General features: G+C 44.9%; 1 protein-coding gene across 1 annotated transcript; it reads right to left on the bottom strand.

Annotated features, from left to right (window-relative positions):
- Nucleotides 1–64: 64 nt before the first annotated feature.
- Nucleotides 65–25487, bottom strand: LYPD1 (LY6/PLAUR domain containing 1). The gene is made up of 3 exons (XM_075001754.1): nt 25230–25487; nt 23939–24076; nt 65–400 (listed from the first exon to the last, which is right to left on the bottom strand). The coding sequence occupies exons 1-3, from the start codon at nt 25315–25317 to the stop codon at nt 162–164; spliced, it is 465 nt and encodes a 154-aa protein (XP_074857855.1). The 5' UTR covers nt 25318–25487; the 3' UTR covers nt 65–161.
- Nucleotides 25488–26866: the final 1379 nt, after the last annotated feature.

The raw sequence follows: 26866 nt of genomic DNA, 5'->3' as shown, positions 1-26866 counted from the left end.
GGAAAAAAACAGGGAGAAGAAGAGGGGGAGGAGGGTAGTTCTCAGACCAAACTCTTCCTTAGTAGTGTGTCAGAAAAAGAGCAGCAGTGTCTTTGGGCAGGGGCAGGGGGAGAAGGGAGGGGATGGAACAGATAATGCCAGGACACAAAAATCCTTAATGTTTAGCAATGCACTGATGATAAAAGAGCCAATTTTAAGAGCAAAACAGTAGTTAATATGCCTGCCTTGGGCACTGTGCCAGAATTCCCCCTCTTCTTGGGTCGAGGTCCATTGCAGAGTGGAGTATTGCAGCAGCTGATACAAACAGAGTTCATTTTCCCAGGAGAACAGAAAGACTGGTATCCAGCAGAGGCTATGAGACAGGCTGCAGAGGATGCGCAGGACTTGCGATAGAGGATTCCTGTGACACAGAAGAGAAGTTACTTTGTTTGATACGAATATGCTTTTGCTGTATGTTAGAATCGGGTTTGAAGAGTCTGACAGCTAGCTGGGAATTCCAGCTGAAATGGTCAAACCAACGAACATTTAGCTTTATCCCTTCCAGAAGCCAGAATAAAATACAGACGTGATTAAAATCCCTGAATTTCTAAGAAAATCTCCACCATTGTTTTAGATTTTTTTATGTTGTAAAATATATAATATGCATTTTAAAGCCATACGTTTTACAACGAAAAAACGTAATCCCTTGGACTGCCTGTTAAAAGGTTTGAAGCTGAAATCTAGTCAACTTCAAATGGCACTCGAGTTTCAGATACTTCTACCAGCCCGAATCCGCCAGTCCTTTATCTTTTGTAGCTTTAGAATTCCGGTTTTTTCAGCATTTTAAAAAGTGTTGGTTTTGCTTATTGCTTTGTGGGGAAAAATACTGAAAGATGGGTAAACTGACTAACTTGTGTAGGGGAAATGAATCCACACAAAGCACTTGTTTAACTATATCTATTGGCTTTTCTTGTGCATTAATCTTCTTCAGTTCTATTTATTTCAGGAGAGTGGAAAAAAACAATTGGACGAGAAATGATATTAAACTGGAGGTACTCATTTAAAAGCTAATACCTCACTGTTTTTAACTGAATAAAATAGAGTGCATTCTACATTGTGATGCAAACAATGCCATATTTTAAAAATGTATAAGGTGGTAAAATAAACAGTTATTACTACTCAATACTTCAAGGGTCTTTATTTATATGAAATTTGGCTTTGGATTGGGCACATACTAAAGCTCTGACACAATGGGGTTTCCGCTGCTCAATTTAACCTGTGGAAAGGAAGGACAGAAATAACGTGGAAATGCTTAGTAAGTGTTACAAGCATTTAAAATAAATACAAATAAAATATTTCCTTTATATACATCTTGAGTAGGATTTTAAAAACTGGTCATATCAGTTGGAGTAAAATGAGGCAATTGATGAGTGCTTTTTTAAAAGTCCCACCCATAAACCTGATTTTTATGTTCAAGCTGATAGGCCAAGACTGTTTGAAAGGAAGGGGAATGTCATAGCTAAAGAGTAAAGTGCCCAAAATTCACATTCAGCTGCCTACCTTGTTTCCTTACTCTGAAATAACATGCCCAACACCACTACAGCATGGCGACTTCTAAAAGGTTTTTAAAAATTATTTTACACATTAATCAGCACTACTCAAAGCACTTTACAAAGGCAATACAAAGTATTGGCTACCTCCCTTTCCAAATGATGTATAGAGAGGTGAAGTGACATGCTAAAGATCACAGAGCAGATCAGTAGCAGCCGGGGTTAGAGTTCATGTCACTGGACATCAGTTTTTGGCTCTATACAGTTGCTTATGCTGCTCTGCAGCACTGAAAATGAAAACTTCAAAGCTGTATTTCTGGCTTGCCATTTAGCCTTGCCCACCCCCCTCAGTAACACTATAATAATGGTACTCATTACAAAGATTTTATGATAATAATGTGCAGTTCTGAAGCATAAACTTTTATGTGTAACCAAATTATCTGACAAAAAAGCACTTAATACGTGTATATGCTGAACTTCCACTAACTTGAAAGGAATTAAACTTACATACAGTAAACCCTCAATTTAATGGGCTAATTGTAAAATCATAGAATCACAGAGCTGGAAGGGGACTCAAGAGGTCATTAAGTCCAGCCCCCAGCTCCAAGCAGGATCAAATCCAACTAAGTCATCCCAGCCAGGACTATGTCAAACCAGTACTTAAAAATCTCCAGGGATGGAGAGTCCACCACCTCCTTAGGCAATGCATCCCAGTGCTTCACCACCCTCCTGCTGAAGCAGTTTTTTTCTAATATCCAACCTACTCCTCTCCTTCTGTAACTTCAGACCATTAGCCGTTGCTCACGGGGCTGTTGCCACTGAGAACAGTTTCTCTCTATCCCTTTTAGAGCACCCCTTCAGGAAGCTGCTATTAAATATCCCCTCTGTCTTCCTTTCTGCAAACTAAATAAGCCCAAATCCCTCAGCCTCTCCTCATAGATCATGTGCTCCAGCCCCTTAATCATTTTCACTGACCTTGGCTGAACCTGCTCCCACACATCCACATTCTTTCTTTACCGGGGGGGCTCAAAACTTGATGCAATACTGCATATATGGCCTCACCAGTGCTGAATAGAGGGGAACAACAACTTCACTAGATCTGTTCAAAATATTCCTCCTAATGCACCCCAATATGCCATCGGCCTTCTTGGCTACAAGGGCACACTGTTTACTCATACCCAGCCTTTCATCCACCATAACCCCTAGGTCCCTTTCCGCTGTACTGCTGCTTAGACAGTCGGTCCCCAGCCTGTAACAATGATTGGGATTCTTCTGTCCCAGGTGCAGGACTCTACACTTCTTGTTGAACTGCATTAGATTTCTTTTGGCCCAATCCTCCAATTTATCCAGGTCACACTGGATCCTAGCTTTACCCTCCAATATAGCTACTTCTCCCCCACAGCTTGGTCTCATCTGCAAACTTGCTGAGGGTGCAATCCAGTCCCTCATCCAGGTCATTAATAAAGATGTTGAACAACACCGGCCCCAGAACTGAGCCTTGGGGCACTCCACTTGAAACCGACCGCCATTCAGGTATCGAGCCACAAACCACTAGCCTTTGGGCCCACCTGTCAAGCCAGCTTTCTATCCGTCTTTTAGTCCACATATCCAATCCATACTTCCTCAGCTTGTGGGCAAGAATGGGGTGGGGGTGGCCATTAATGCCGAAAGTCTGTTATATCCTAATGGTTATACTGTACGATGATGCACCAACTTCCTGAGCCCATCACTCATGTCTGTCTTCTGCACCCCGCTTCCCTTCCCGCCTCCTGCCCCACTCTTTCCCTCACACCTCCATCTCCCTCACCCAATTACCAGGAGGGGAACTGAATGCCAGCCTGGCGCCTTCCACCTCCTGCAGCTCTCAGTGCTGCAGCTCCTCCAGCTCCCGTGTCCAAGCCACCCACATGAAGGTAGAGCATGGCCACCCCCAGCCTGCCAGCAGGTAGCAGCCTCTGACACCATGGCTGCTGCTCAGTGCCACTGAAGACAGCTGCAGATGGGTGCCAACATGCTCCAAGCAGGCAGAGCTGATGGTGAACAGCTCCTGTGCCCTGCTGCAGCACACCCCCCCCCCACCAGCCCTGGTGGCCCCTCCAGCCCTGGCACCCCACCTATTCCAGCAGCAGCTCTGGTAAGACTTCGGCATTTATTTGGGAAGGAGCAGATGGGGCAGGGGGAAACAGTGTCCATTACTTCCAAAGTCTGTTATATCAGGGTCCGTTAAAGTGAGGGTTTGCCGTCCATCCATCTTTAACCCTCTCTGAATCCTGTCACCCATACGTGGGTCACTAGTAGATGTGGGTAAGTTCCTGCTTAGATGGACTGAAATAATACTATTGAAAATTCACCAGTGGAGTTATGTGCCCATGTACACAGCCCAAAAAAGGGCTCCTTAAGGCTGAGTACCAGGGCTATGTCTAGATTACAGCAGTTTATTGACCGAAGTTTTTGTCAGAACATAAATTCCAACAAAAATTCCGTTGCCAGATCATGGCCAAACTGCCAAGTGGATCAAAAAAAGTTATCAGCTTGTCGACAAAGAGGCCAACCGGAAGCACAGCAGACAGGGCTGCTCAGTGTCCCGGAAGCCCTGTTTGTTGACAAAGGAAACACCCTCCCCTTCCCCCAAACACTCCAGATCGGCTTTCTGTTGCCAGATCTCCGTTAACGAAGTGTTATGCCGTGTGGGGAGTGGGATAAGACCGTCAACAAAAGTGCTGAGTTCTGTCAATTTACTGTCAACAGAATGCCTTGGGAATCTGGATGCCAGTTTTATTGACAAACCTCTGTAGTGTAGCCATAGCCTTGGAGAGCAGGAGTGGAAGGGTGGCCAGTGAGGTGAGAGTGTAGCTTGTAGATCACTAGCCATGATATTCAGGTCCTCTGGCTAAATCCCCTCTGAATGTCTGTGGCAGGGGAAGCAGCGCACTAGCTCTACAGTCTAGTAGTACAGTAAATGCTTGATGTAATTGACGAATGGAGCAGAGGGGTGTTTGTTAATACGCTGTCTGTTCCATGTGGGGGTTTACTGTATTCGCCCCTAGCATTCCCCCCCAGCCAGGCTTCCTCAGACACCCCCCCACCATAAAAAGTAAAAGGATAACTCACCAGAACCACTGGAGCCACCAGAGCCGTGGCCACGGCAGGAGCTGCAGGAGTTGCCAGTCACGACTGGTGCTGCTTTTGGCTGGACCTGCCTCCATGCCGCACAGCTGCAGGGAGCCCTGAGCCGCATGGCTGGAGCTGCCTCCATGCTGAGCGGCTGCAGGGGGCCCTGGGAGCTGCCCCCCGCCACGCAGCTGGAGCTTTCAGAGCCCACTGTGCAGTGACAGGAACTACTGCCACACACTCCTCCCACCAAGGGGTGGCATGTACCCGAGTGCTGTCTGGCCATGTATGTGCCCCACCCCTCATGGGAGGAGCACATGGTGGCACCATCAGCAGAAACTGCCCATGAAATGGCAGCTCTGGCAGCTGGGGTAAGATTATTTTTTTCCTGCAGGGAGGAGAGAGGGGCAGGATTTAGGATTTGACGGGCCTCAATTAAGTGGGCTTCAGGAATAACAGTTGTTCCTGAAGTCTGCTAAATTTGGATCCATAAAATCAAGGGGTTACTATAATAGCTATCACAGAGTGGTACCTCCTCCACTTGCTGTAAACCTTCCCAATGCAAAATGAACTTGACATATGCCACAGAAAACTATTTTCTACTTTTTCGTGATATTACTAAGAAGGGAAAAGCAGCTATTTTATTTTATTTTAATCAATTCCCTGCATGCGGCCCCAAAACTTTTTTGTGGAGAATGGATGCCAATAGACACTAATCTAGAAAAAATTCTTTTACTGAAATCGATGTCCTGCGTGGAACCAGGTGTCCACCTACACTGTTGAATTCATCTTTGAACACTGATGCCAGTACCTCACCGTAAGGCCTAATGGACACATATTATTTTGGGTAAATTTTATTTACAGGGGCTTTTTTTCTTTCACAAACTGATGTCCAAGTTTGCATGTGAGGGACGTGGGACCAGATTCTTCCCATCCATGAGCTCCAACAGTGTTACCCAGGTAGATTGATTATGCTTGCAGTCCAATCTCAATCTTAATTGTCTGGTCCACATTTATCCTTTCTTATTTGAAGGCCAAAAGCCCTGTCCTAGTTGTGCTACTTGCATGGCTATTGCTGGAACTAATTTTCCCTTGTTCTTGAGAAACCACTGCTTTTGTATCTGTGTTCAACGACAGCAAACATGCAGCATTCTACCATTTCTATTCTAGAAGCTCAGAGTTTGGTGAAGAATCTTCTCCCGTATTTGCAGGCTTGTTTTATCTGATCTACTATATATTTGATAGAGTTTGTCGGTTGATTTAAAGAAGACTCCTACAAGGTAAGAGCTCGGACCACAAAATTTGGACTACAAGTTCCTCTTAAAGTAAGGTAAGAGTTTGGTAGTACAAAGGGAATGCGACTGCCTCTCATAAAATGATACAGAAAAATGACAGAATCACCATGCAGGTGAAAGGGGCTGGCTTGGCATGCTCCCACTGTATCCAGAAGTGCCCCGACCCTAAGCCTCCCACCCCAGGCACCTTTTAAGGAAGGGCAAGGGGCCTCAAGGTCCCCTTCCCCCCATTTCATACAGGAACACTATATGGAGCGAGGGGAAGTGCACAATCTGCTGCATTCCTCACTCTGGCCAGGGAGCACAAAGGGCAGATAAACCTGGACCTGGCTGTGCCCACCAGAGCTGCAGCAGCCATGGAGAGACACTTTTCACCTGGCCACAAGCTGCTGCAGTGAGAGATGGCGGGGGCAGTCCTGTCTCCCCAGGGCAACCTGCACACTGAAACCCTCATCCCTGTTCCCCACCTAGAGCCATGACTTAAATGAAGAAAAACAAAAAATTGTGTTAAGGATGCAAACAACACTGGGTAAATCTCTTAGTTGTGTGTATTTCATGTATAGTCGGCCATGTGAAGAACCCTGACTCCAGATTTTTCCTTGCCTAAATCTTAAACTGTGAGAATGTTTGTTAGTAACAGAGGCACACAGTTTTATTCTGTTCATAAAAAGCTTTTCTCCTGCTGCTGAGCATTTCTTTGACTGAGATGGTTTTCCCCATTCCATGTGATTTTCATCCAACAGGGATTTATGGTATCTGAAAGGAACTCTTCCCTCCATCCAACCCGTCATGTTCCTTTGACTGAAGGACTGTGGTCATTCCTGTGAACAGTTGTTGTTCATCTCCTCAAATGGAGGCATCCTGATTTTCACCAGGGAACTCTGAAGACCTCAATCGTGAAGATCATATGTGCCACCAGCCTTAACTTCAGCTGCTATCAAGGGCTTTCTTATCTTCAGCATGATTTCAATTGAATAACATAGTTCCTGTACAAACAAAACACTAAATTCCTGCAGGGCAGGTGGAATTTTAAAACTCTACAACTGTCGTTTCATGCACAGATGGAACACATTCATGCTTAAGTAGAACGAATGATCTGACTGGCAGTAAAACCTTATTGTAACATTCATCTCTCGTGGCATCTTTGTGATTGTTTCTTCCAGTAGGAAACTCCATTCCCAAAAGAGTGTTTATTCCCATTTCCAGCTGCAGTAACAGTAATCTGAATTAGACTCAGATTCTTCTTTAGATAATTAAAATGGTGCAGCATTCTTTTCGTTAGGTTTGTGGTAGCTCTTTGGCTTCCTCAGAATTCACCACATCCAGAGATCTTTTTAAAAAAAAACAAAAAAAAACCACAGCTGGATCTGAGCTCAAAGGAGCTGTTACACAGAAACGATCTGCATTTTCAAGATGATTCTAGGAGCTGTCAGGTAGCAGCTCAACTTACATGGAAAAGGTTTTTGTGCTGCTTGGCATACAGTAGGCCTTTTTCATAGGGTATAAGACAGATAAGCAAGTAAGCTGATTGGAAAAAAAACCAAAAACTGGTGCCAGTCCAGATAGTTTACTTTACTTTATTTTTGTTCAACTTGTAGTCAAATAGAACTGTTATGTCCCCATACCTTTTTGGTACAAGTTGGGGTAAAATATGAAACCCTAAATCATAAAAATCTTAGATGATGATTATAGAAGATTAGTACCGACCTCTTTGCTTCTGGTTTCTTGAGCTAATAGAGGTTGCACCTCTGAAATCCAGTACTCCCTTGTTTGGAACCTCCCTGAGAGTACTGGGCTGGGGCAGGAACCCTGCCTTCATTGCAGCAGTGGGGCCGAGAGTGGAGCCCCCACCCCTTGGCAATGTGGGGTCCAGCCCAGAGCCTCCACCTTCCCTGCAGCAGCATGGGGGTTGGGAGCTAGAGCCCCTGCCTACTCCACGGCAGTGTGGGGCCAGGAGCCGTCCCTGCTTCACTTGCCCTGAGGCAGCTGGGGAGGAGCCGGAGCAACCCCCTCCCCCCCGCCATGGAGATGGGGTGAGAGAGTCCCCCAGCTGCCCCATGGCAGCACAGGACTGGCAAGATCCTCCTGGCATCCCTGCAGCAGCTGGAGGGCATGGGCTGAAGCCCTGTGAAACCTGGGCTGGGACCAGAGTCATGGGGAAGGGAGGCTGGGGTTGCAGAAGCCTGAGACCACACAGCTGTCTAGGGGCAGAAGCCCTGGATCTCCCCTGGTCTGGCAACTTCTCTTGTTCAGGCCCCGTCAGGTCCCAACCATGCCAAATAAGGAAGGTACTAGGCTAGATTGGGGTCAGCAACATGTGGCTCCAGAGCCACATGCGGCTCTTTCAGTGGTTAACTGCGGCTCCGGGCAGAGCTGCCACTGACTCCTCTTGTAGCTCCCTGCCCAGCTGCGCAGAAATAATGGAACTCAATTTAATTGGCTTAATGGGTGTCGGGAGGGATCCAGCCATTGAACCAATTGCATTTAGTGCCATTATTTCAGCACGGTAGCGCAGGGAGATGCTGGTACTGCAAGTGGGGAAGTGAGGAGGAGAGCTGAGGGGATGTGGCGGTTCAGTCTGCCCCTGCTAGAGCTGGACAGCACTGCTGGGGGTGAGGGAGGGACAGGACCAGCATCAGCGCATGAGTGCAACTGGAGGAACTCGCTGGCTGAGGCAGGTTAATCCTGGGTTTGGGGCTGTGAGGGCTTAAGCCTGAGGGCGTGGGAGGACTGGGTTTGGGGCTTCAAGGGGTTAAGCCTGGGGATTGGTGGGGGTGTGTGAAAATAAACTCACAGGTACAAATCATTGTGCGTGCGCTGCTCTTAAAATAGAGGTGATAAAAAGTACCGTTTGATGTTGTTTATTAAGGATGGTCTCGTATTCACATACACTACAGCTCTTGAAGTACTGATTTCGTAACCGAATTTGAAAAAATGGCTCATCTCGTTATTTTGGTTGCAGACCCCTGGACTAGATAACGGTCTCATTTCTGGATTTTCGGACTTTAGAAATCAGACTGCTTTTATACCTCAAAGCCATCTTTCCTTTGACTTCACTTTTTAGGTGATGAAGATTGGAGCTGAAAGTGCTCTTGGAAATCTCCTCCTGAACAATTTTCCCCTTGCTAACAGCTGACAGCAAGGTTTCAGATGGTTATCTGCCTTCTACTACCACAGATTTCACTAGTACGTAATGGATGCCATGGATCAGCTACAGCTAAACTGAGTTAATGCACCATCTATAAATGGAGTTGTTGCAGCTCTCCATATAGTTCCTGCTCCTAAATTACTACAGTGGGTAAGTAGATTGCTACTACACAAGAGTTTTCTTCCTTGTGAAGGAGATGCCATGTAAGGTGCTTGAGTTAAAGAATTTTGACAACTCTGATGAAAAACTTTCAGTTGTTCACATTGTAAAAAATATCTAGACTATGCCAGAGGGTCGTAATCCATACCCACCCCACCCTTCAATGAGGAAAAAGATGCCCCACGCACTTCTTTCTCTAAAGCTCTATTATAGATCAAATTGGGGACATGACAGACTTAAGGCTGCCTATGCAACCTTCAGTCACTCCCCTTTTGCCTGTGTGTTATGAAACTCCAGTTCCTGATCAATTTTCAGTAAACACCTCACAAAAAATACAACCACCCCTTTTGAACACTCACCTGCTTTCTGCAAAGTTTGATGTGGAAGGGGCATTCTTGTATATTACCCATCTCTTGGTTCCACAGCCTTGGTGTGATTTAGTCATTGCAACGCTTAGCACTTGGAAATCAGATTATCCACAAACCCTATGTGTAAGTGCCTAGTTATCCAATACAGTGCACAGGGAGAGACAAGCATCTGACAATGGGATCCACAAAAACCAGCTTGCTAGGTGGAAAACTGCCGAAGGTAGCCAATATTAAATGCAATGAGAAAGTATGGCCTAATCTGCCGCCCTCTCACAGGGCTAGACCCCTCCCAGGCTTACCTGCCCATCTCTGTTTGCAAGCCAAAGCTGGGAACTCTCTCCTGGAGCCCGGAGACTGGGGCAGGTGTCTATGTTGTTTCTTGAAAACAGCTTTGGTGCCTGACACCACTTAAAACAGCAGGGTGAGGAGGTGACTGCTCTTATCATCTTTATCCTACTCAGTAGGGGATTCAGCCAGGATGCAATTGACTGTAGTTCAATTCCCCTCTATGCCTGAAGGGCTTTAGACAGTTTCCATACTTTCAGATGAGTGCCCTAATCACGGCACCGTAGAGTCACTCTCATGCTTCCTCTGGTCCATTCAGTATTAATTTCAGGGTCAGTAACTCCCTGCATGGGTATCAAGAGTGCCATGTGAGGTTCGAGCTCAGCCCTGCCTGGCGTCCCCCATGCAGCTGGGAGCTTGCTCAAAGCCATGCCACCTGTGGATTAACAAAAGGCCAGCTAATTCTACCAGCCACCACCTAAATGGTAAAGCTCCGCATCTTAATTTATCAGTTAATCAACTTGTTGAAAGTAGGACTATTAGTAACTTTAAAAAGTATCACTGGCACTTGGACTGTACACAAAGGTCAAATTTTGGCCCTCTGCTTCAGAAAGGTTGCTGACCCCAATTTATTTAAATAAAGTGGCATTGGCGACAATAATGAAACTTGACAGAAAACCTCAGAGTTTTCCCATCATCCAGTACCCTAACCGCTGGGCTAAAGATTATAAGGGAGGTGCCTAATGGCTCTCCTGCTCTCACTCTCATTTTGTGTGGAAGGCACGATGTAAACTTGCAGAAAAACAAGGCAGGGTCATATAGGCATGACGTATGCACCCAGCTGCTTGTCCAAGTCAGGCACTGTGCATGCTCTGACCCAGGAATGTAGGAGCCGTGGGACCTTTTACAACAAAATACAGGTGCCTAAACACACAGGTAGCAATAGAATAGGGAAATCACAGCAGTGCCTAGAAATGGGAATTAGAGTTTAAGATCCTTTACAGTCTATCTTTATGTCTAAAAAAGTGTCATGGGGGCCAGGTTCAAAAATGTTAAGGTGTTACATGACTAGCATTGCATGTCTCTGGCTTTGTTTTACAATAGTTGGGCCCTTCAGATTTCTTGCCTCAAAGAGTGTACAGTTGATTTGTTCCATACTATACTGTACTGCATAGGTCTGATGGCTATTCTACGTAAGGAACTTACAATGATATAAGTACACACCTTACAGGTGTGTTCATTCCACACTCCTGAGAGATATAACTACATCAACTTAATTGTTGGTGCCACTAGAGCAAGGTTCATGAACAAACTCTTCCAGCAGCCCAGCTTCCACCCCTCTGGGAGGTGGATTACCTACGCCAACAGGAGCACACTCATCAGCACAGGTAGCAGCTACACTCAAGAGCCACAGTGGCATGGCTCCAGTGGTTGTAGTGTAGACATACAGTTAGCCACTAGTAAGTCATTTAGCATTTTCCAGGTTCAACACCACAATACCCATGGAGGTGACAATCCATTCAAACTGTTGCATAACACAAATGTTGCACATATCTTTCATTTATATTATGCACTATGGAGCAGTTGTGGGTTTCGGCACTCAGAGTAGCTCCTGTGGTAATGAGACATTCTTGTGGTCTGTATGTAATGCATGGCATTCCTGTCCTCCTTTCCTACAGCAACTGAATATCCACAGGGATGCTACTTCATGCCCTGCACACATCTTAGCCTGTACAACTCACTACATGCACTGCATGAATTGGATTGTCTCACCTGTCACTGAAATAAATGATTGCCTATTCTACCACTGTAGCAGCATAATCACATTTTATGACTGTGCGTAGGACTCCACTATTCTTGCCCCAAAATAAGGTAAGCGAAAGCATGCCTGCCCTAAGGACTCCTTTACTGCAGATGAAATAATACACCGTGAGTAACATAAAGCAAAAAATATGGTACATTCCATCTCTGAGCAGACTTTTTTTTTTTAAAGTATGTCTATTCCATTAAATACAAACAGAAGCCAGCAAAACAAAAGGTACTTAGCACCTGCAGGAACACTGAGGGAAAGTTTCCATGTCTTGTTCTTTGCTGTGTCACTAGCTCCTCTGGGCTTTTAATGTACATTTCTTTTAGTTATTTGTCTGGCACTGCCTGGAATGTGCTGGTGCTTTCAATACATAACAGAAAGCAAAGCTCCTGCCTAAAGAGCTTATGGCAGAACAGCTCAGCCATAGCATAAAGAAAAGCTCAAATGGAATAACAGAAAATAGCAACAAGGCAACCCAAAATTGGGAACTATTCAAGTATAGAAGCAGCCCAATTATACCATTGAATTTGAAACAATCCAGCATTGCACCAACGCACAGCATTCTGAAAGCACAATTGGGCCCAAATATCTGTGCGTGTTAGCTTGCTGAGAAGCAATTATCGAGCACGGTTTCAAGAAACAAAGGGTTAGGTTCACAAAGAGGATTAAACAATGCAATTCCTAACTTTCAGGTGCTCCCATTCCCAGTGGAATTCACAAACCCCGAGTTAGAGGCCCATGTGCCCTATATGCCGCATGGGGAGAAACAGGCACTTCAAAACAGGGGCCACCTAATACGGCTGCTGAGGTGGAGAGCTGCTAACCTAGGCAACAGAGTGATAGAGCCCACTGCCAGTAAGAGATGCCAAGGAGAAGGGTGTGTTATGAACTCAGCCCCCTCAAAGGGAATTACATACCTCTCTCAGTTGGAAGCTCATTAGTCAAGTGGTGAGGACACTCAGAGATGTAAGACACCCTGATTCAATTTCTCCTGCTGCCAACGAGCCATCTAGCTCACAGATGAATGGATGCCCCTAACCACTGGAGTATGGGATAAGCTTGGATGGGGGAGAGGGTTCTCTCCTGCTGATGTTGTTCCACTGGTTATAAAAAATTAAATATCCATTGGCCCAGAGAGAGTGTGAAATGACTATTGGCAGTGGTTAGGGACACCCATGTTTAAACCTCTTCTCATTAGGCAGAAGAAAGACTTAATCTGGGGTATCCCAGATAACTACTCTAATCACTGAGCTGATGGGTATACAGGAGCTGCTCCTGCCAAGCAAGAAGGCTGTTCTATTCAGCCTTAGGAATGCTCTGAGTACACCTACCTGATCGGGCCCTGCAGGGTAATGCCAAATTTGAGCAGCTGCAGAGGCCTGGGCAAAAGTTAAGCAGGTACTTACCTAAGATGCACCAGGCATGCCTCAAGGCAGGAACCCAGGAGCTTAAGGGATAGGAGAAAACTGGTGCCAGCCTTAGATGGCAGCTGACCAAGGGACCTTTTAAATGCCAGTACAGTAAACCCTTGATTTTTATGGACCCCCGATTTAGTGGACTTCAGGAACAATATGTTTGCCAGCCCCCCAGTTGTGTGTGTGTGTGGGGGGGGGGGAGTAAGGGACTTATTTGATCCGCTGCGGCTGAACCCACCACAGAGGCCTGGACCGCTGCCAGAGCTGCCCTGCACTCATCCCACCGGGGTGGGGCGCATATGCAGGCAGAGAGCACTTGCATACGTGCCCCACCCCAGTGGGTGGAGCGTGTGGCAGCTCCAGCGGTGGTGGTGGGAAAGTGCCAGGCGTGAGTGGCGGGGTTCCCCCACTGCGTGGTGGTGGGGTTTGCGACTCCAGCCATGGTGGCAGGCTCCAGGAGCTCCTCTGGCAGTGGTGGCTCCTTTGGTGAGTCGCAGGCATTTTTTTGGGGAGACTCTGGGGGAGTCTGGTGGGCGGCGGGTGGGCAGTAAACCCTTGATGCAACAGATTTTTGGCTTTAACAGACACCGCTCCCTCCCATTAGTCCACTAAACTGAGAGGTTACTGTAGTGACTAAACACTGATCTTAAACGTGGGAAGTGGGAGTCTGTGGCCTTAACCCCCCCGCCCCAATCTAATTTAGCTTTTAGGACAAATTCCTAAAGACAAAAGGGCCTTAAATAAAATTAAATATCTACTCAAGCACTCATTTCCGTAACTCCAATTCACCTTTTGCATCGTACCTTTTTCTGTTTGTTGGACTATCACATAGTGTAATATAAGAACTTCCCCAAGTCCCCAGGCTTCCTCCAATAGGCTTTTGTAAAGTAGAGGAGACACAAGGCAGCAACTCATAGAAAGTTGCTGCTATAGTCTTGAATTTGCTCATCTGAATGTGCACAACACTGTGTGAAACAGGTAATAATAATTAGCCTCACTGTAATATTACACATTCGTGATTGACGCTGTCTAGGATGTTATTACCTTTGTTCATAAACACAAGATTTAATAAAATGTCTATGAGCTGATCAAGAATTTTTATGTCACTTTTGTTGTTCTAGCTTCCTAAATGGACTCACGTCTTGTCCCTGTCATGGCACCAGCACCTGCCCACAGTCATGAGGAGTAAGAAAAGTGGACAGGAGAGCTTCTCTCATCAACCTCCTGCTGTGTGGATGATGGCAAAAATCGATTTTAGATAAGTTGACTTCAGCTGTTCTTCTAGCTGGATTTCCACATCTAAAATTGATTTTGCCTTCTAGTGTAGACTTGCTCTAGGACAGCCTTTGTAACACACATGCCTTTAACATGTTCTTTCTTTTTCACTCACTGGTTAGTAAAGCTTAACGTAACACTGACAGATCAGGTCACCAGTGGGAGGAACTGAACGCAGACTCTCTGAAGCTTAGTACATGAGCCAAAAAGCCACCTGCCTCTTTAGTGAAGGCTGTATGAGACTCATTACTCTCTAGGTGCCACTAGTGGAGGACAGCGCATCACACCCAGGAGGAACTGGTTACATAAGCATGTTTGTTCATCTAGTATTTGTCCACAGGATTCATTATGCAGTAATTTGATGCAACAAGTCTTTTGGAGATTTTGCTCTCCAACTTACAGAAAAAGTTGTGACGAACATCTGATCCAAAAGGTCCCACATGTATTAGGATGTTCCAGAGGATGGGAAAAAAATGTTTCCCTACATTATTTATCAACAACAAAACTGCCTGTATTCCAAACTACCTTATTTGCAAATACATTTATGTTCAGGAAGCTAAAGTGGTTACATTACAATAATTTCGTATGTAAGACTCAAACTGGTACACTTGTTTTGTTTCTGATAAAGAGCAACCTGCTCAGAAGAGATGAAAACTGGGTTTGTTTGTAAAAATAAAAACACATATGCGCGCATGTGGTTTAAATTATGCTGTTTCATTTTAGGCTAATTTTGCAGTCCCTACCCTCTGAAAACTCCCACTGAAGTTAATTAGGTTTTATTAACAACTGCACTTTTGTACTACCTTCTATGAGAGAATCTCAAAGTGCTTAAATAGACATCTAATTAATCTTCACTATATTTGTGATCCTCAATTTATGGATGAGGCAACCAAGCCACAAGGTTAAACGGTCTGAAGTCTGCAGCACAACCAGAGAGAGAATGCTGCTCTCCTGTCTCTGAGACCTATGCTTTAGATTAGGACCAAAGCCCTCCATTCCACCCCTTTCATTACTTCATTACTCAGAATTGGACCCTCTGAATGTATTAAGTAGCAGGTATATGCATTACTTTTAGATTCTTAGGCAGCGGAGTGTAGTTATAGAAACTACATGTTATCTTAGTGTCTTCTTTCTAAGGGTCTGCATGACTTGAGTGTTTGGATTAAGGCAGGCTCTGACCATAAAGTGTACTAGCCATGTTTGAATAAGGCCAAGTGTGGATGCTCATTTCAGACATATTCTTCACTGCGCCCTGAATAACTCCTGCTGTGGCCAAGCCCCAGATAGTTTTGCTTTTCCAACATATGCTTAGAATCTCTGCAGCAACTATTTTAAAAGTTGTTTTATTCAGGGCCTTGGTTTTTAAAGCATTTGTGCAAATACAGTATTAACAGGTGGTTTTGAGCAACATGTCTTTTTTCATTTTTTTTTTAAAAAAACGTTTCATCATCCGCTTTCTGACCTCTCTGCAATGCCCATGTCTTGTGTAAATGAAAGTGTTCTTAGATGAAAACAGGATAATTGCTGGATAGAGGGAACAAGGGACTGGATTACTGTGATTTATTTTATAATATTGAAGAACATAGCATCAAATCATGCCTTCCAATTATGGCATTGGAAGTCTGAAGCAAAACTGGCTTTTTAATAGTGTTCTAAATAATGCCTCAGGAAAATCCATCCTATTGCTTGCAGCTTCACAAAGCACAAGTGAGGCATTAAACTACTAAAAATATGCATTGATTAGCCAAGACTAAAAGCAGCACCTGTTTTTTCTGCATTGCCAGATAGACGTTGTTTGTAAAGGCCCAGTATGGATTATAAACAACTACATTCCAGTTAAACCTTGAGTTCATTTTTCAATTGTAACCTTTTATTTTGTGCGGTTGTATCTATTTCTTTACAATTTAGTGTGCACTGACAGCCATGTAGCAAATTGTACAACTTTTCAAGTAAGGTTGACTTGTGCCATTATCATCTGTCTTTTTTTTTTTTTTTTCAAAAGCATGGGAGAATGCCTTCATATATATTGAGATCAAAATGCATTCTCATTAACTCATGTTTCTTACCTTTCAGGATCAAAGTTTAGCATTTTACTGCAACTGTTGTTTATATTACTAGTTCCCTAAACTGCATTAAGCACCTACAACCCTTATGCTGTTTTGGATGTTAAATGATGTCAATCCTGCACAAGCATGTGTATTCAGCAGCATGTTGTACAGATGTGAGACATGGGTGATAATGAAAGATTTGAAGAGAAGGATATTGGCTTTCAAGAGGAGCTGTTACAGAAAGATCCTGGCAATAGGATGGATGCAGAAGGTCACCAACGAGGAATTATACAGGAAGATACGGCCAAAAGAGAACCCACTGCAGAAGGTTATACAACAGAAGTTATAGCTATTTGGACATATCTGCAGAATGAACAGCGAACGAAAAATCAAGACCCTGGTATTTGGCATAATGGATGGTTTGAATAGGAGAGGCAGACTCTACATACAATGGGTAGATGATACAGTAGAGTGGTGTGGAGCTACTCTACAGAAACTAAGCCACTCCGCATTGTACAAGGAAGATGGAAAGAGACTGAGGGAGGCATCAGACACCAACGGGCGCTGAGCCCATGGTTGCTGATGCTGTATCCTGCACACATTTACACAAAGAACGTTACGCATGTCAACAATCCATGTATTTTTCCAACAGCCTGATTGAGTTAGTGGATCTATTTGCACGTGTAAAGCTATTTGCCAGTATATATAGTTGTGTGTTTGCCGTATGGGACCAACGTCCTCAGCTTGTGCAAGTTTAACACAGAAACCTACACTTAACTCATGATGGACAATTAAACAAATCTTGTTTATGAATACTTTGTTCTTTGAGTCGAAACACACAATGTGCTACTGATTCTGGAAGTTTTAACACTTTATAACCTGATCCTGCTGTCTTTGACTTCAACGTGAGCAGCAAGGGGCCACTAGTTTGGGAGTTTTTGAATGATTTTTAGTTCACATTGAAAGTGTTACTTGGAATACCACCATCAGAAAGCCACCTACTATGGATGTCACATGTACAATTTCTCCCAATTTTGCCAACAGATGCCCATGTTATAAAATGAAAATAATACATTGTTATTAAATACACTTGCTTATGTTTTGTTCCCCAGGAATTAGAGAAAATACCTGAGCAAGGCAATGGAAATTGGCACAATAAGGTATTCTAAAGCGACAGAGCTCAGGGATACCAGCCGATGGGCACCACAGCCTAACACAGTACGTATTTTTCATAAAGGCCCAGAAAGAGAGAGCCATAAAAAGCTATTGTCCATGTCCTGTGAGAAATGATGTTCACTGGACCAGATATCAAAACTTCCTTAAAACACTTCATCACTTTTTGCATTTGGATCCTTTTAATAGTTTTCAAGTCATAAACTACTCGAAATCCACTGCTAGCTCTGCCATTACCTTACTGTGTTTAAAAGCACACACAAATAAAATTTATTATAAACTCTCCATGGTATCACCTTATTTAACGTACTTAATTCAGTTTACCTCTGCTTGCTTTATAGTGTTGTAGACAACCAAAATATTGAAAGCAATTTATTAAAAAGAGGCCATACCCTATAGGATTGGCCTTTGAAAATGGTTTCTGAATGGCAATATATCACCAAGAGAAGAAAAGTTGTATTTCTTAAAATTAGTCTTATTTGTACATAACAAATATGAGTAGCTGAAACATTTGATTCTCTCCAAAGGAGAAAAAACAGGCATTGCATTTCTTTGTTCTCGTATTCACTTTCACTTTGAAAAGCAATTGCTTTGTAGCTTTGCTGCTCAAAATTGGTATGAAAATCAGTGATGTTTTTCTGAAATAGTTGCACATGGAAATAATATCATGGCGATATTGCCATTCATCAAATGCTTCATCTATGTAATCTGCTTGCAAACCCATCAACTGCTTCTTCAGCTGGTTGGCTAACCTTAAAAAAACCTATCCTTTACGTTACGTTCTATGGCACCAAAGGTATTTGATATGCTCTCCAGTGCCTCCTCCAGACGTCACAGTTTTTCTCTGTAAAGAAAAGAAGTATTGATGCTTTTTAAAGACTAAGTTAACTAATTAGCTGGCAAGGTACATTCCCCTGTAGCGAAATACGGTCCTTTTGCATCTTACTGGAAGCCAGTAATGTTAACATTACTGCCTAGAACTGAGTCTTACAAATGCATAAATAACTGTATTGAAATTAAGAGAAACTTGGAACATTTTTGACATTTACTTCATGAAGTCTTTAATTCTGTACATTTTGGAAAGTCCTCTAAGTGCTAATGCAATATAAACTGATATAATAAGAGCATGTGTTTTGGGGGGAGTGGGAGACCTACCTGCTGCCCCCACCCAAACACTTTCAATTTTTATTACTATTGTTTTAATTAGGAAACAGAATGGAAACATTTGGTTGGTATTGCCTAGGTTGTACTGATTTAAATATGAACGATCGTAATATATGGATTAACTTATGTGGAAAAATCCAAGATATTCATAACTGCCTTTTTAACTTGGATTTTTGTACAAATTCATACTTTATGTAGTATTGTTATAATTTCTTGTCTAGGGATGACATTTAATAGAACTGGTTCTATATCCATATTTTGAGAATGCTTTTATTAACGTAGTTTTAGTTGCATTTTAGCTTCATTCAAAAGGAGTGGTTCGTCTTGACTAAAGTAAGGCTTAAGTAAGTATGTACAATATAAATGAACAAAGCTTCTTAGACTTGCAGCTCTCCTTTGTATTATTGATGAAAGAGTATAGAAATAAAATTGAACCACTGAACTATCACTGTTAAACTTAATGAGCACTAACAAATAAAAAAATAATTATTGCCTTTATATGCTTATGACTAGAATGTATCCGTATCATAGCATGTAAATCAATGACTCCCTTGACTGAAAAATAGACAATCAGATTAATGTATGTTGCAAAGGATGGGTGACTAGGGCTACTGGGTCACCGATTCAGACTATGAACTTTATCTCAATATACTGCATTTAACTTTTAAATAGGGTTTAGGGAACCTGTAACATTTTGCTTACTGACAGAGCTATATTTTAGTAAAGGCAGAAATTGACTAGTCTATTAAATTAAATCACACTTTTTACTGTGTCTAGTCAAGAGGAAAAACCTTTAATTACAAGATCACGCTGGCAAGTAAATGAAAACGCACCTTCTTCTGGGTTAAAAATTCACACACGAATATTATAAAATGAAAATTTTTAAAATGGCCTGATAAATGTTGAATTATCAAATGAAAATTGAGAGAATGAGACATTTTATACACATTTAAATTTAAATTATAAAAAAACAACAATTAGAGATGATTAACTGAATCCTCCTTACTTTACTATCAATTCTTTCTGTAAATGACTGAGGAGATAGAGAACAAGCATAACCTGTCCCACAAATCTCACTGCATTTGGAATAGCTAAATTAAAGGTTAAATTTACTTCCTCCATGAATTTACAATTATCTAACTTAAAATTGGTAAGAGCTGCATTTACAGAACAAAGCCAAATAAGAATGAACTGTAGCCTGTTATGCACTGCATAGGAGGCATCTATGAGAAAAGTCAAATGTCAGTTCAGAAACTCTCATAGGTAATGCTATGTTGTCCAGGCAAAAAGAATAGAAAGAATGTTTCATTAAAAAATGCTTCGCTAGCTTTATTTAATGTATCACAAGCCAGTTTCTTTATAGCAGCACAGACAAGTTTATGCAGCCACACATTTTTAGTATCAAAATCCAACTGTTCATATTTTCAATTTAATGTCACACATGCTTAATCAGACAGTTTGCAAACCGAGTTATTAATCTATTTTTTTAATCTGAACAAGGCAGTTGTATGCATGTGCTAAGTAGCTGACTTGCACTTAAGTAAAACATCTGTTGCCTAAGGAGGTGTGACTACAAATTACTTATTTGCCTAACATTCACCTGACGACAAGATTATAGATGTATATTTGGAGGCTGTTACAGTTTGAAATTGAAATTAAAAAAATTGTAAATCAAAATAAAAATGTTGTGGCAATGGAAAGGGATTAGGACAAAGAAAGTGGCAAGAGTAATATGAGGATACTTGAACAAAACTAACATGACTACCTCTCTGTTACTATAAGAATACTTCCCGTGTTTTAATAGGAGGAATATGTATTTGACTACATAGGATTTTTACAGCATTTCAAACTCCTCTACATCATCTATTCAAACCTATTTAAAAATTATAGGATGTTGGGTGTGCACACAGCAAAGCCTTCGAACTGCATTTCAAACATCTGTCTAAAATTATGCATAGGTTCAAAGCACTTCACAACCCATAACTGTCACAAACTCCATCATCTCCCCCAAGTAAATACAGATAGAACATCTTTAGTCCTGCACTCTCTTGTGCAGCAACATCTGAAATCTGGCATGGTTTTAGTTAGCCAGACGACCACTTATCATGGATGTGAAAAAGTTTCCGATGGTCCCATAACGTTTGTCTTCAGCCACCAGCCCTGGCTCTCAGTATTGTGTACTGTTAATTAACTGTAATTTACCCCTAAATGTCTTGTAAGAGCCTAGGAAGCTGTGGAAGTATTGGTAATGTGCTAGACAATATTAACCTCCCATGATTTGGCAAATTCTTTGTTTCAGTACCTGTCAGGTCCTGAATAGTAACAGAGAGGAAGCCGTGCTAGTCTATACACTATCAAAACAAAAAGCAGTCAAGTAGCACTTTAAAGACTAGCAAAATAGTTTATTAGGTGAGGTTTCGTGGGACAGACCCACTTCTTCAGACCATAGCCAGACCAGAACAGACTCAATATTTAAGACACAGAGAACCAAAAACAGTAAGCAAGGAGGACAAATCAGAAAAAGATAATCAAGGTGAGCAAATCAGAGAGTGGAGGGGTGGGGGGGAAGATCAAGAATTAGGCCGAGTCAGGTATGCAGACGAGCCCCTATAGTGACTCAAAGTTCCCATCGCGATTTAAACCATGTGTTAATGTTCCGAATTTGAATATAAATGTCAGTTCGTCCAATTCTCTTTCTAAAACGGAGCGATAATGTCTCTTCAGTAACGAACATACCTTGAGGTCACTGACAGAATGGCCCATTCCATTAAAATGCTAACTGGTTTGTGGATCTGGAGTGTTTTGATGTCTGTTTTGTGCCCATTGACCCTTTGTCTAAGGGAGTTAGAAGTCTGTCCAATATACAAAGCATCTGGGCATTGTTGGCACATGATGGCATATATGATGTTAGTAGAGGAGCATGAGAAATTCCCCTTGATTCTGTGAGTAACCTGGTTAGGTCCACTGATGGTATTTCCAGAGAAGATATGTGGACAAAGCTGGCAGCGGGCTTTGTTGCAGGGAAAGGTTCCAGGACTGGTGTTCCTGGGGTATAGACTGTGGCTGTTAGTAAGGATCCCCATGAGGTTGGGAGGTTGTCTATAGGAGAGAACAGACATGTCACCCAGGGCCTTCTGGAGTGTGGCATCCTGATTAAGGATAGGTTGTAGGTCTTTAATAATTCGTTGCAGTGGTCTGAGTTCGGGGCTGTAGGTGATGACCAGTGGTGTTCTGTTCTTGGCTTTTTTGGGCTGATCTTGGAGTAGCTGGTTTCTGGGTATGCGTCTGGCCCTGTCGATTTGTTTTTTTTACTTCTCCTGGTGGGTAATTCAGGTTTATGAATATCTGGTAATAATCCAGGCTGCGGCTCAGATGGTGAAGGTCGTAGTGAAAGTCTGATTTGCTCACCTTGATTATCTTTTTCTGATTTGTCCTCCTTGCTTACTGTTTTTGGTTCTCTGTGTCTTAAATATTGAGTCTGTTCTGGTCTGGATATGGTCTGAAGAAGTGGGTCTGTCCCATGAAAGCTCACCTAATAAACTATTTTGCTAGTCTTTAAAGTGCTACTTGACTGCTTTTTGTTTTGTCAGGTCCTGAGAGTGCCCAACTAGAGAAGTTCAATCTGTATTCCTTTTTTGAAGGAAGATACTCAAGTTTCAAGTAAAAAAAAAAAAAAAGTGTTTTTACTCAAAATATATTCACATTTTAAAACTGAATCTTCTTAATGAAGGGGACTAATCTTTCCGAGTATGTACCTTTTTCCTTCTGTTCAGCACAATTTTCAAATACTTTAGAAAGTAGCTACAAGTGCAATACTGTGTGCATAGTGTTACCTACAGTGAGGACATATGCTAAAATGCAACCTTTATTTACTGAAGAGGCTATTTTACCACTACCTTCTGGTAAATAGCACTTACACCTGTAGAAGATTAATAATAATAATAATAATCACTTTTGTTTATGTAGAAACTACTTTCTATTTCAAGACCTGCTGCTGTACTTACATTTCTTATTAAGACAGGGAATTTGGTATTGTTGGAAGGAGACAAGCTGCAATTTTATTGACATAAACACTGAAACAGCTGTGAACCACTATCCATCCAAGATCCTTTTCCACCAAATCAGTGGTACTGCATACTCCCATCTACGTACATCATCTGTTTTCCTGGCTTTTGTCAATAGGTTTCTCAACCTGAAAAGCCACCATGCAAGTCATATCAAATTTGACAAACTCCTGAGAACCACATACTATCCTTGCATTCTTCTGGCCTTGCAAACATCACAGCTGGAGGCTATGACAAGAGCAGGAAGCTATATGAAATAGCAACCAGCCCAACAGTTTTCCTCTGTCACAGTTCTCAATCCAAAAATCTCTGATTAAAGATGGAAGTTTTTACCCACTTAGATTAATGTGATGTATTCTGAAGTTCCACAAACAAAACAACTGCCTTACATCTCTAAAAATATCCCAGGTATTTGACAGAATTTACAGCACCACCCAGAGATGATTTAGAGAGAAGAGAAGAACTAAGGCTGGCTTCCGCTTGAAAGTGTTGGAGATCTCTGAATAAAAACTAAAAGCAGTGCACAGTATTTGAAAATGAATTACAAATGTGGTAGAGCCCCTAATGAATTTTCAAAGATAGCTTCCATATACCCCATGCATTCTTTTAGTCATGCCACTTAAATTCCAATATATTCTTAGCTATCGTTGGCCTATCTCCCTGTTCACTGTCGTCTTCTAGGGATGTAAGTCCATACCTCAGTGTCCTAGTCCATAATATCCCATAACATATGCTCTACGTGAATTTCTGGAGTAAATAAAGGAGGTATTACTAACTAAATGCAGTTTTCCTCCATCTCCTGGGAAAGGCCCATGTAATTAACTATAATGAGCTGAAACTAACTTCCAATGCAGTACAACTAAATCTGAGACCCATAAAAACCGCATTTTTAACAGCTTTATCAACATTTGTCTTGTGTCAATATTTTGAATTTTAAAGGCAAATTAGTAACCTTGTGCTGTAGTCTAAGAAATACAAGTCCCTTTAGTAAAATACATTACATTAAGAATTCATATTACAGAAAAATGAATAAATGCAGCTAAGAACACCAAACATTACTAAATAGCGGAAGAGTGTAATTATTTTGTTCTTACCAGAGCTTTTTTCCATTACTTCTTTCTGGCACATGTCTTGAACATTGACTGTGCAGTTCACAATGAACTCCGGAGCAGAGCAGTCATTATTTAGCTGGAATTCTTCACACTGGTAACACTGTATTTGCAGACCAAACCCTGGAACAGACAGAGTTTTGCTCAAAGTAGATCTGCATATGCCGAAAACGATTCATATTTTTCTTCACTCTGCTATTCCTATCTTTTTAACAGCAAAGCAAAATATGGATTTTTGTCACCAAACCTGCTTCAAAATTACCCAACTTCTTATGCTCACCTATGTACTCGAAGGGAATCTACAGGAGCCAAACAATTCCTAGCCATCCACTCACTTTTTGAATTATCCAACCCCCTGGGGAGCAACAGCAAACCCTGCAGCCAGCAGGGGGCAGAGTACAAAGAACAACACTGAAATGAAACCCATACCGCTTACCCGGCGCTCAGCTCCCACGCTACCCCGCAGGACTCCCCTTACAGCAGAGGAATAAGAACTATCCGTCCTTGGGGGACATAACTGGGCTAAGTGATGCGCTTCAGCTCTCATCTGTGCCGTCGGGTTTACTTAACTTCTAATTAATTACAAATGATTTAATTACTATTTGGCCATGCACAATTACAGCTGCAAAGCGGTTTCCGCTTCCCTCTTTTATCATTTAAACTAGGCCCTTCTCCGAGGCGAAGTGTAGGAAACTATTGGGCTCAGAGGGATGCGACTGCTGGCGGCGAGCCGCGCCTCCCCCTACGCCCTCAGTCACAGGTGCTGCTGTCCCAGGCACGCCAGGCAACTGCACGCGGCAGGAAGAGAGCTCTGCTGAGCCCCAGGCACGTGGCAGGGGCTCCCGGGGCAGCCGTGGGGCTCAGTCCCGGGGCACCCACCATGCCAGAGCGTGCCTGAGCCTGGCTGACGACGCCGATTCCATTCAGGCGGGCGCTGTTCCCACGGCGGAGGGGCCTCAGCTGGGCTCTTCCCAGGCACCACCGGCGCTAGGCTGGCGCCCCGGGGGGAACTGGCCTCAGGGGCGGCGCGGAGCCGCAGCGGAGCTGATCGCCGCGCCGAGCCGGTGCATTTCCCGGCGGGAAGGCGGGCGGCCGGGCTACCAGCGGGACCTGCGCGGGGCTCCCCGGGGCAGCGGCCGCGTCGGTCGCTGAGTTGCTGCAGCAACTGTTGAACTTGGCAGCCGGGGGAGGCGCGGCCGGAGCCGGGCTGCCCCCGCAGCGGCCCGACCCGGCCCGGCCCCCAGGGGGCTGCCCCGCGACGCCAGCCGCCGCCTACCTGGCGCCAGGACCAATCCCCAGAAAGTTGCCGCGCCGAAGAGGAGCCACATCCTCGTGGCGCCGGGGCCCCGGGTTGCGCGGCGCATCAGCACCAGCCGGGCAGGCGAGGCGCGGTGCCTCCCAGCCCCTTCCCCGGGCCGCTGCGGAGCGCCGCTCCGGGAGCCCGCATCGCTCGCCTGGCCCCGCGCCGCCGCCGGGAGGTGGGAGCGGAGACTGGCCGGAGCGTGGGGCGAGTCGGCGACAGAAAAGTCTCGTTTCCCCCCCCCCCCCCCCCCCGCACCATGTGACCGGGGAGGGGCGCGGGACCCCTCCCGCCCGGCACAGTGGGGGAGGGCGGGAGAAAGTTATGGTGGGGGCAGGGAAGGAAGGAGATTCTCCGCCCCGGCTGAGCGAGAGTCCCCCCCGGCCCCCGGCAGTGCCGGAAGACACATGGGCGGGCGCCCCAATTACCAGCCCTGGGCACGGGCTCCCTCGGCCCCTCCTGTGTGTGTTTGTACGCCGGGGTTCGCTGACTGGCCGCGTAGCTGCTGATACCGGCCCGCATGGTCGGGCTGTGCCCCCTCCCCCGCCCCCAGCTCCGCTGGGCACGGTGCGACCCGCGGCGGCGGCAGGGACCCCGCCCCCAGGGCGGGTTCGGGCTGTCCCCGCACACAAGTGCCAGGCGACAGGGTCTCCCAGCATGTTACGCGCATAGCGGGCAGCGGGGCTCAGACGGGCTGTCGGCCGCCACCTGCCCCATGCGGCGAGGTCACGAACCTCCTGCCCCCCCCCGCCCCCACGTGCGTATGATGGGGGGGGAAGGGCGCCCCCCCCCCCGTGTGTGTGTATACATGGGGCCGGGGGAGGGGGGCGTGACCTGTTACCCTCCACCGGCGTGTGTTCGTGGAAGGGCGCTGTGCTGTTATATTTTAGAGGCCCCCCCCGGTATGATGGAGGTGGCGAACGCCGCCTCCCCCCCGGGTCTGTGTTTACACGTTAGCGAGTGAGGGCGGGGGGGGCGGCCGCTGCCCCATGTGTGCGGCCATGGAGGCGCTGCGCTTACCAACCCTCCTCTGGCTCGGAGGGCGGGGGCGGTGTTGCTGGGCGGCGCGGCAGTGCTCTTACCCACCCGGCTGTGTTGGGGGTGGGGCTGACCCTAACCCCCCGGGTATCTGGGACGCACTTCGCCGCCCCACCAAAGGCCCTGGTGCGGATTAGGCGCACCCCGCTCGCCAGGCGGGGTAGCGCCGCCTGCCCGCCTAGCCCGTGCCGCTGCGAGGCGAGCTGGCCCGGAGGGGCGCTGCGGGACGGGGCAGGCGCAAGGCCACCGCTTGCGAAGGGAGCTGCGGTCCGCCCCAGCTCGCTGGCGGAGCGCTCAGGGGCCAGGTCCATTGCCTGCAGTACGGCTCCCGCCCCCCAAGGCTGGCACAGCGCGGGGCGGCTCCGGCCAACCCCCTCGGCGCCGCTTTTCAGTCCTACAGTCCGCCGTGCGGTTCATTTAGGAGCTGAGGAACCCGCGGAAGTAAACTGATGAGTTCCATTGTCAGACCCGCTCCTGGCCTCGTGCCGCCTTCCCCAGCCTCGTCCTCCAGCGAGGCCCTTGATCGCTCGCACGCTTGTCTGCAAGCCAGAGGCGTTTGCATTAAGCTTAAATTA

The sequence above is a fragment of the Carettochelys insculpta genome, chromosome 8 (assembly GCF_033958435.1).
Source record: "Carettochelys insculpta isolate YL-2023 chromosome 8, ASM3395843v1, whole genome shotgun sequence".
Taxonomy (NCBI): domain Eukaryota; kingdom Metazoa; phylum Chordata; order Testudines; family Carettochelyidae; genus Carettochelys; species Carettochelys insculpta.
Note: the sequence above shows the minus strand (reverse complement) of the source record. Positions and strands in the feature narration are given on the sequence as shown.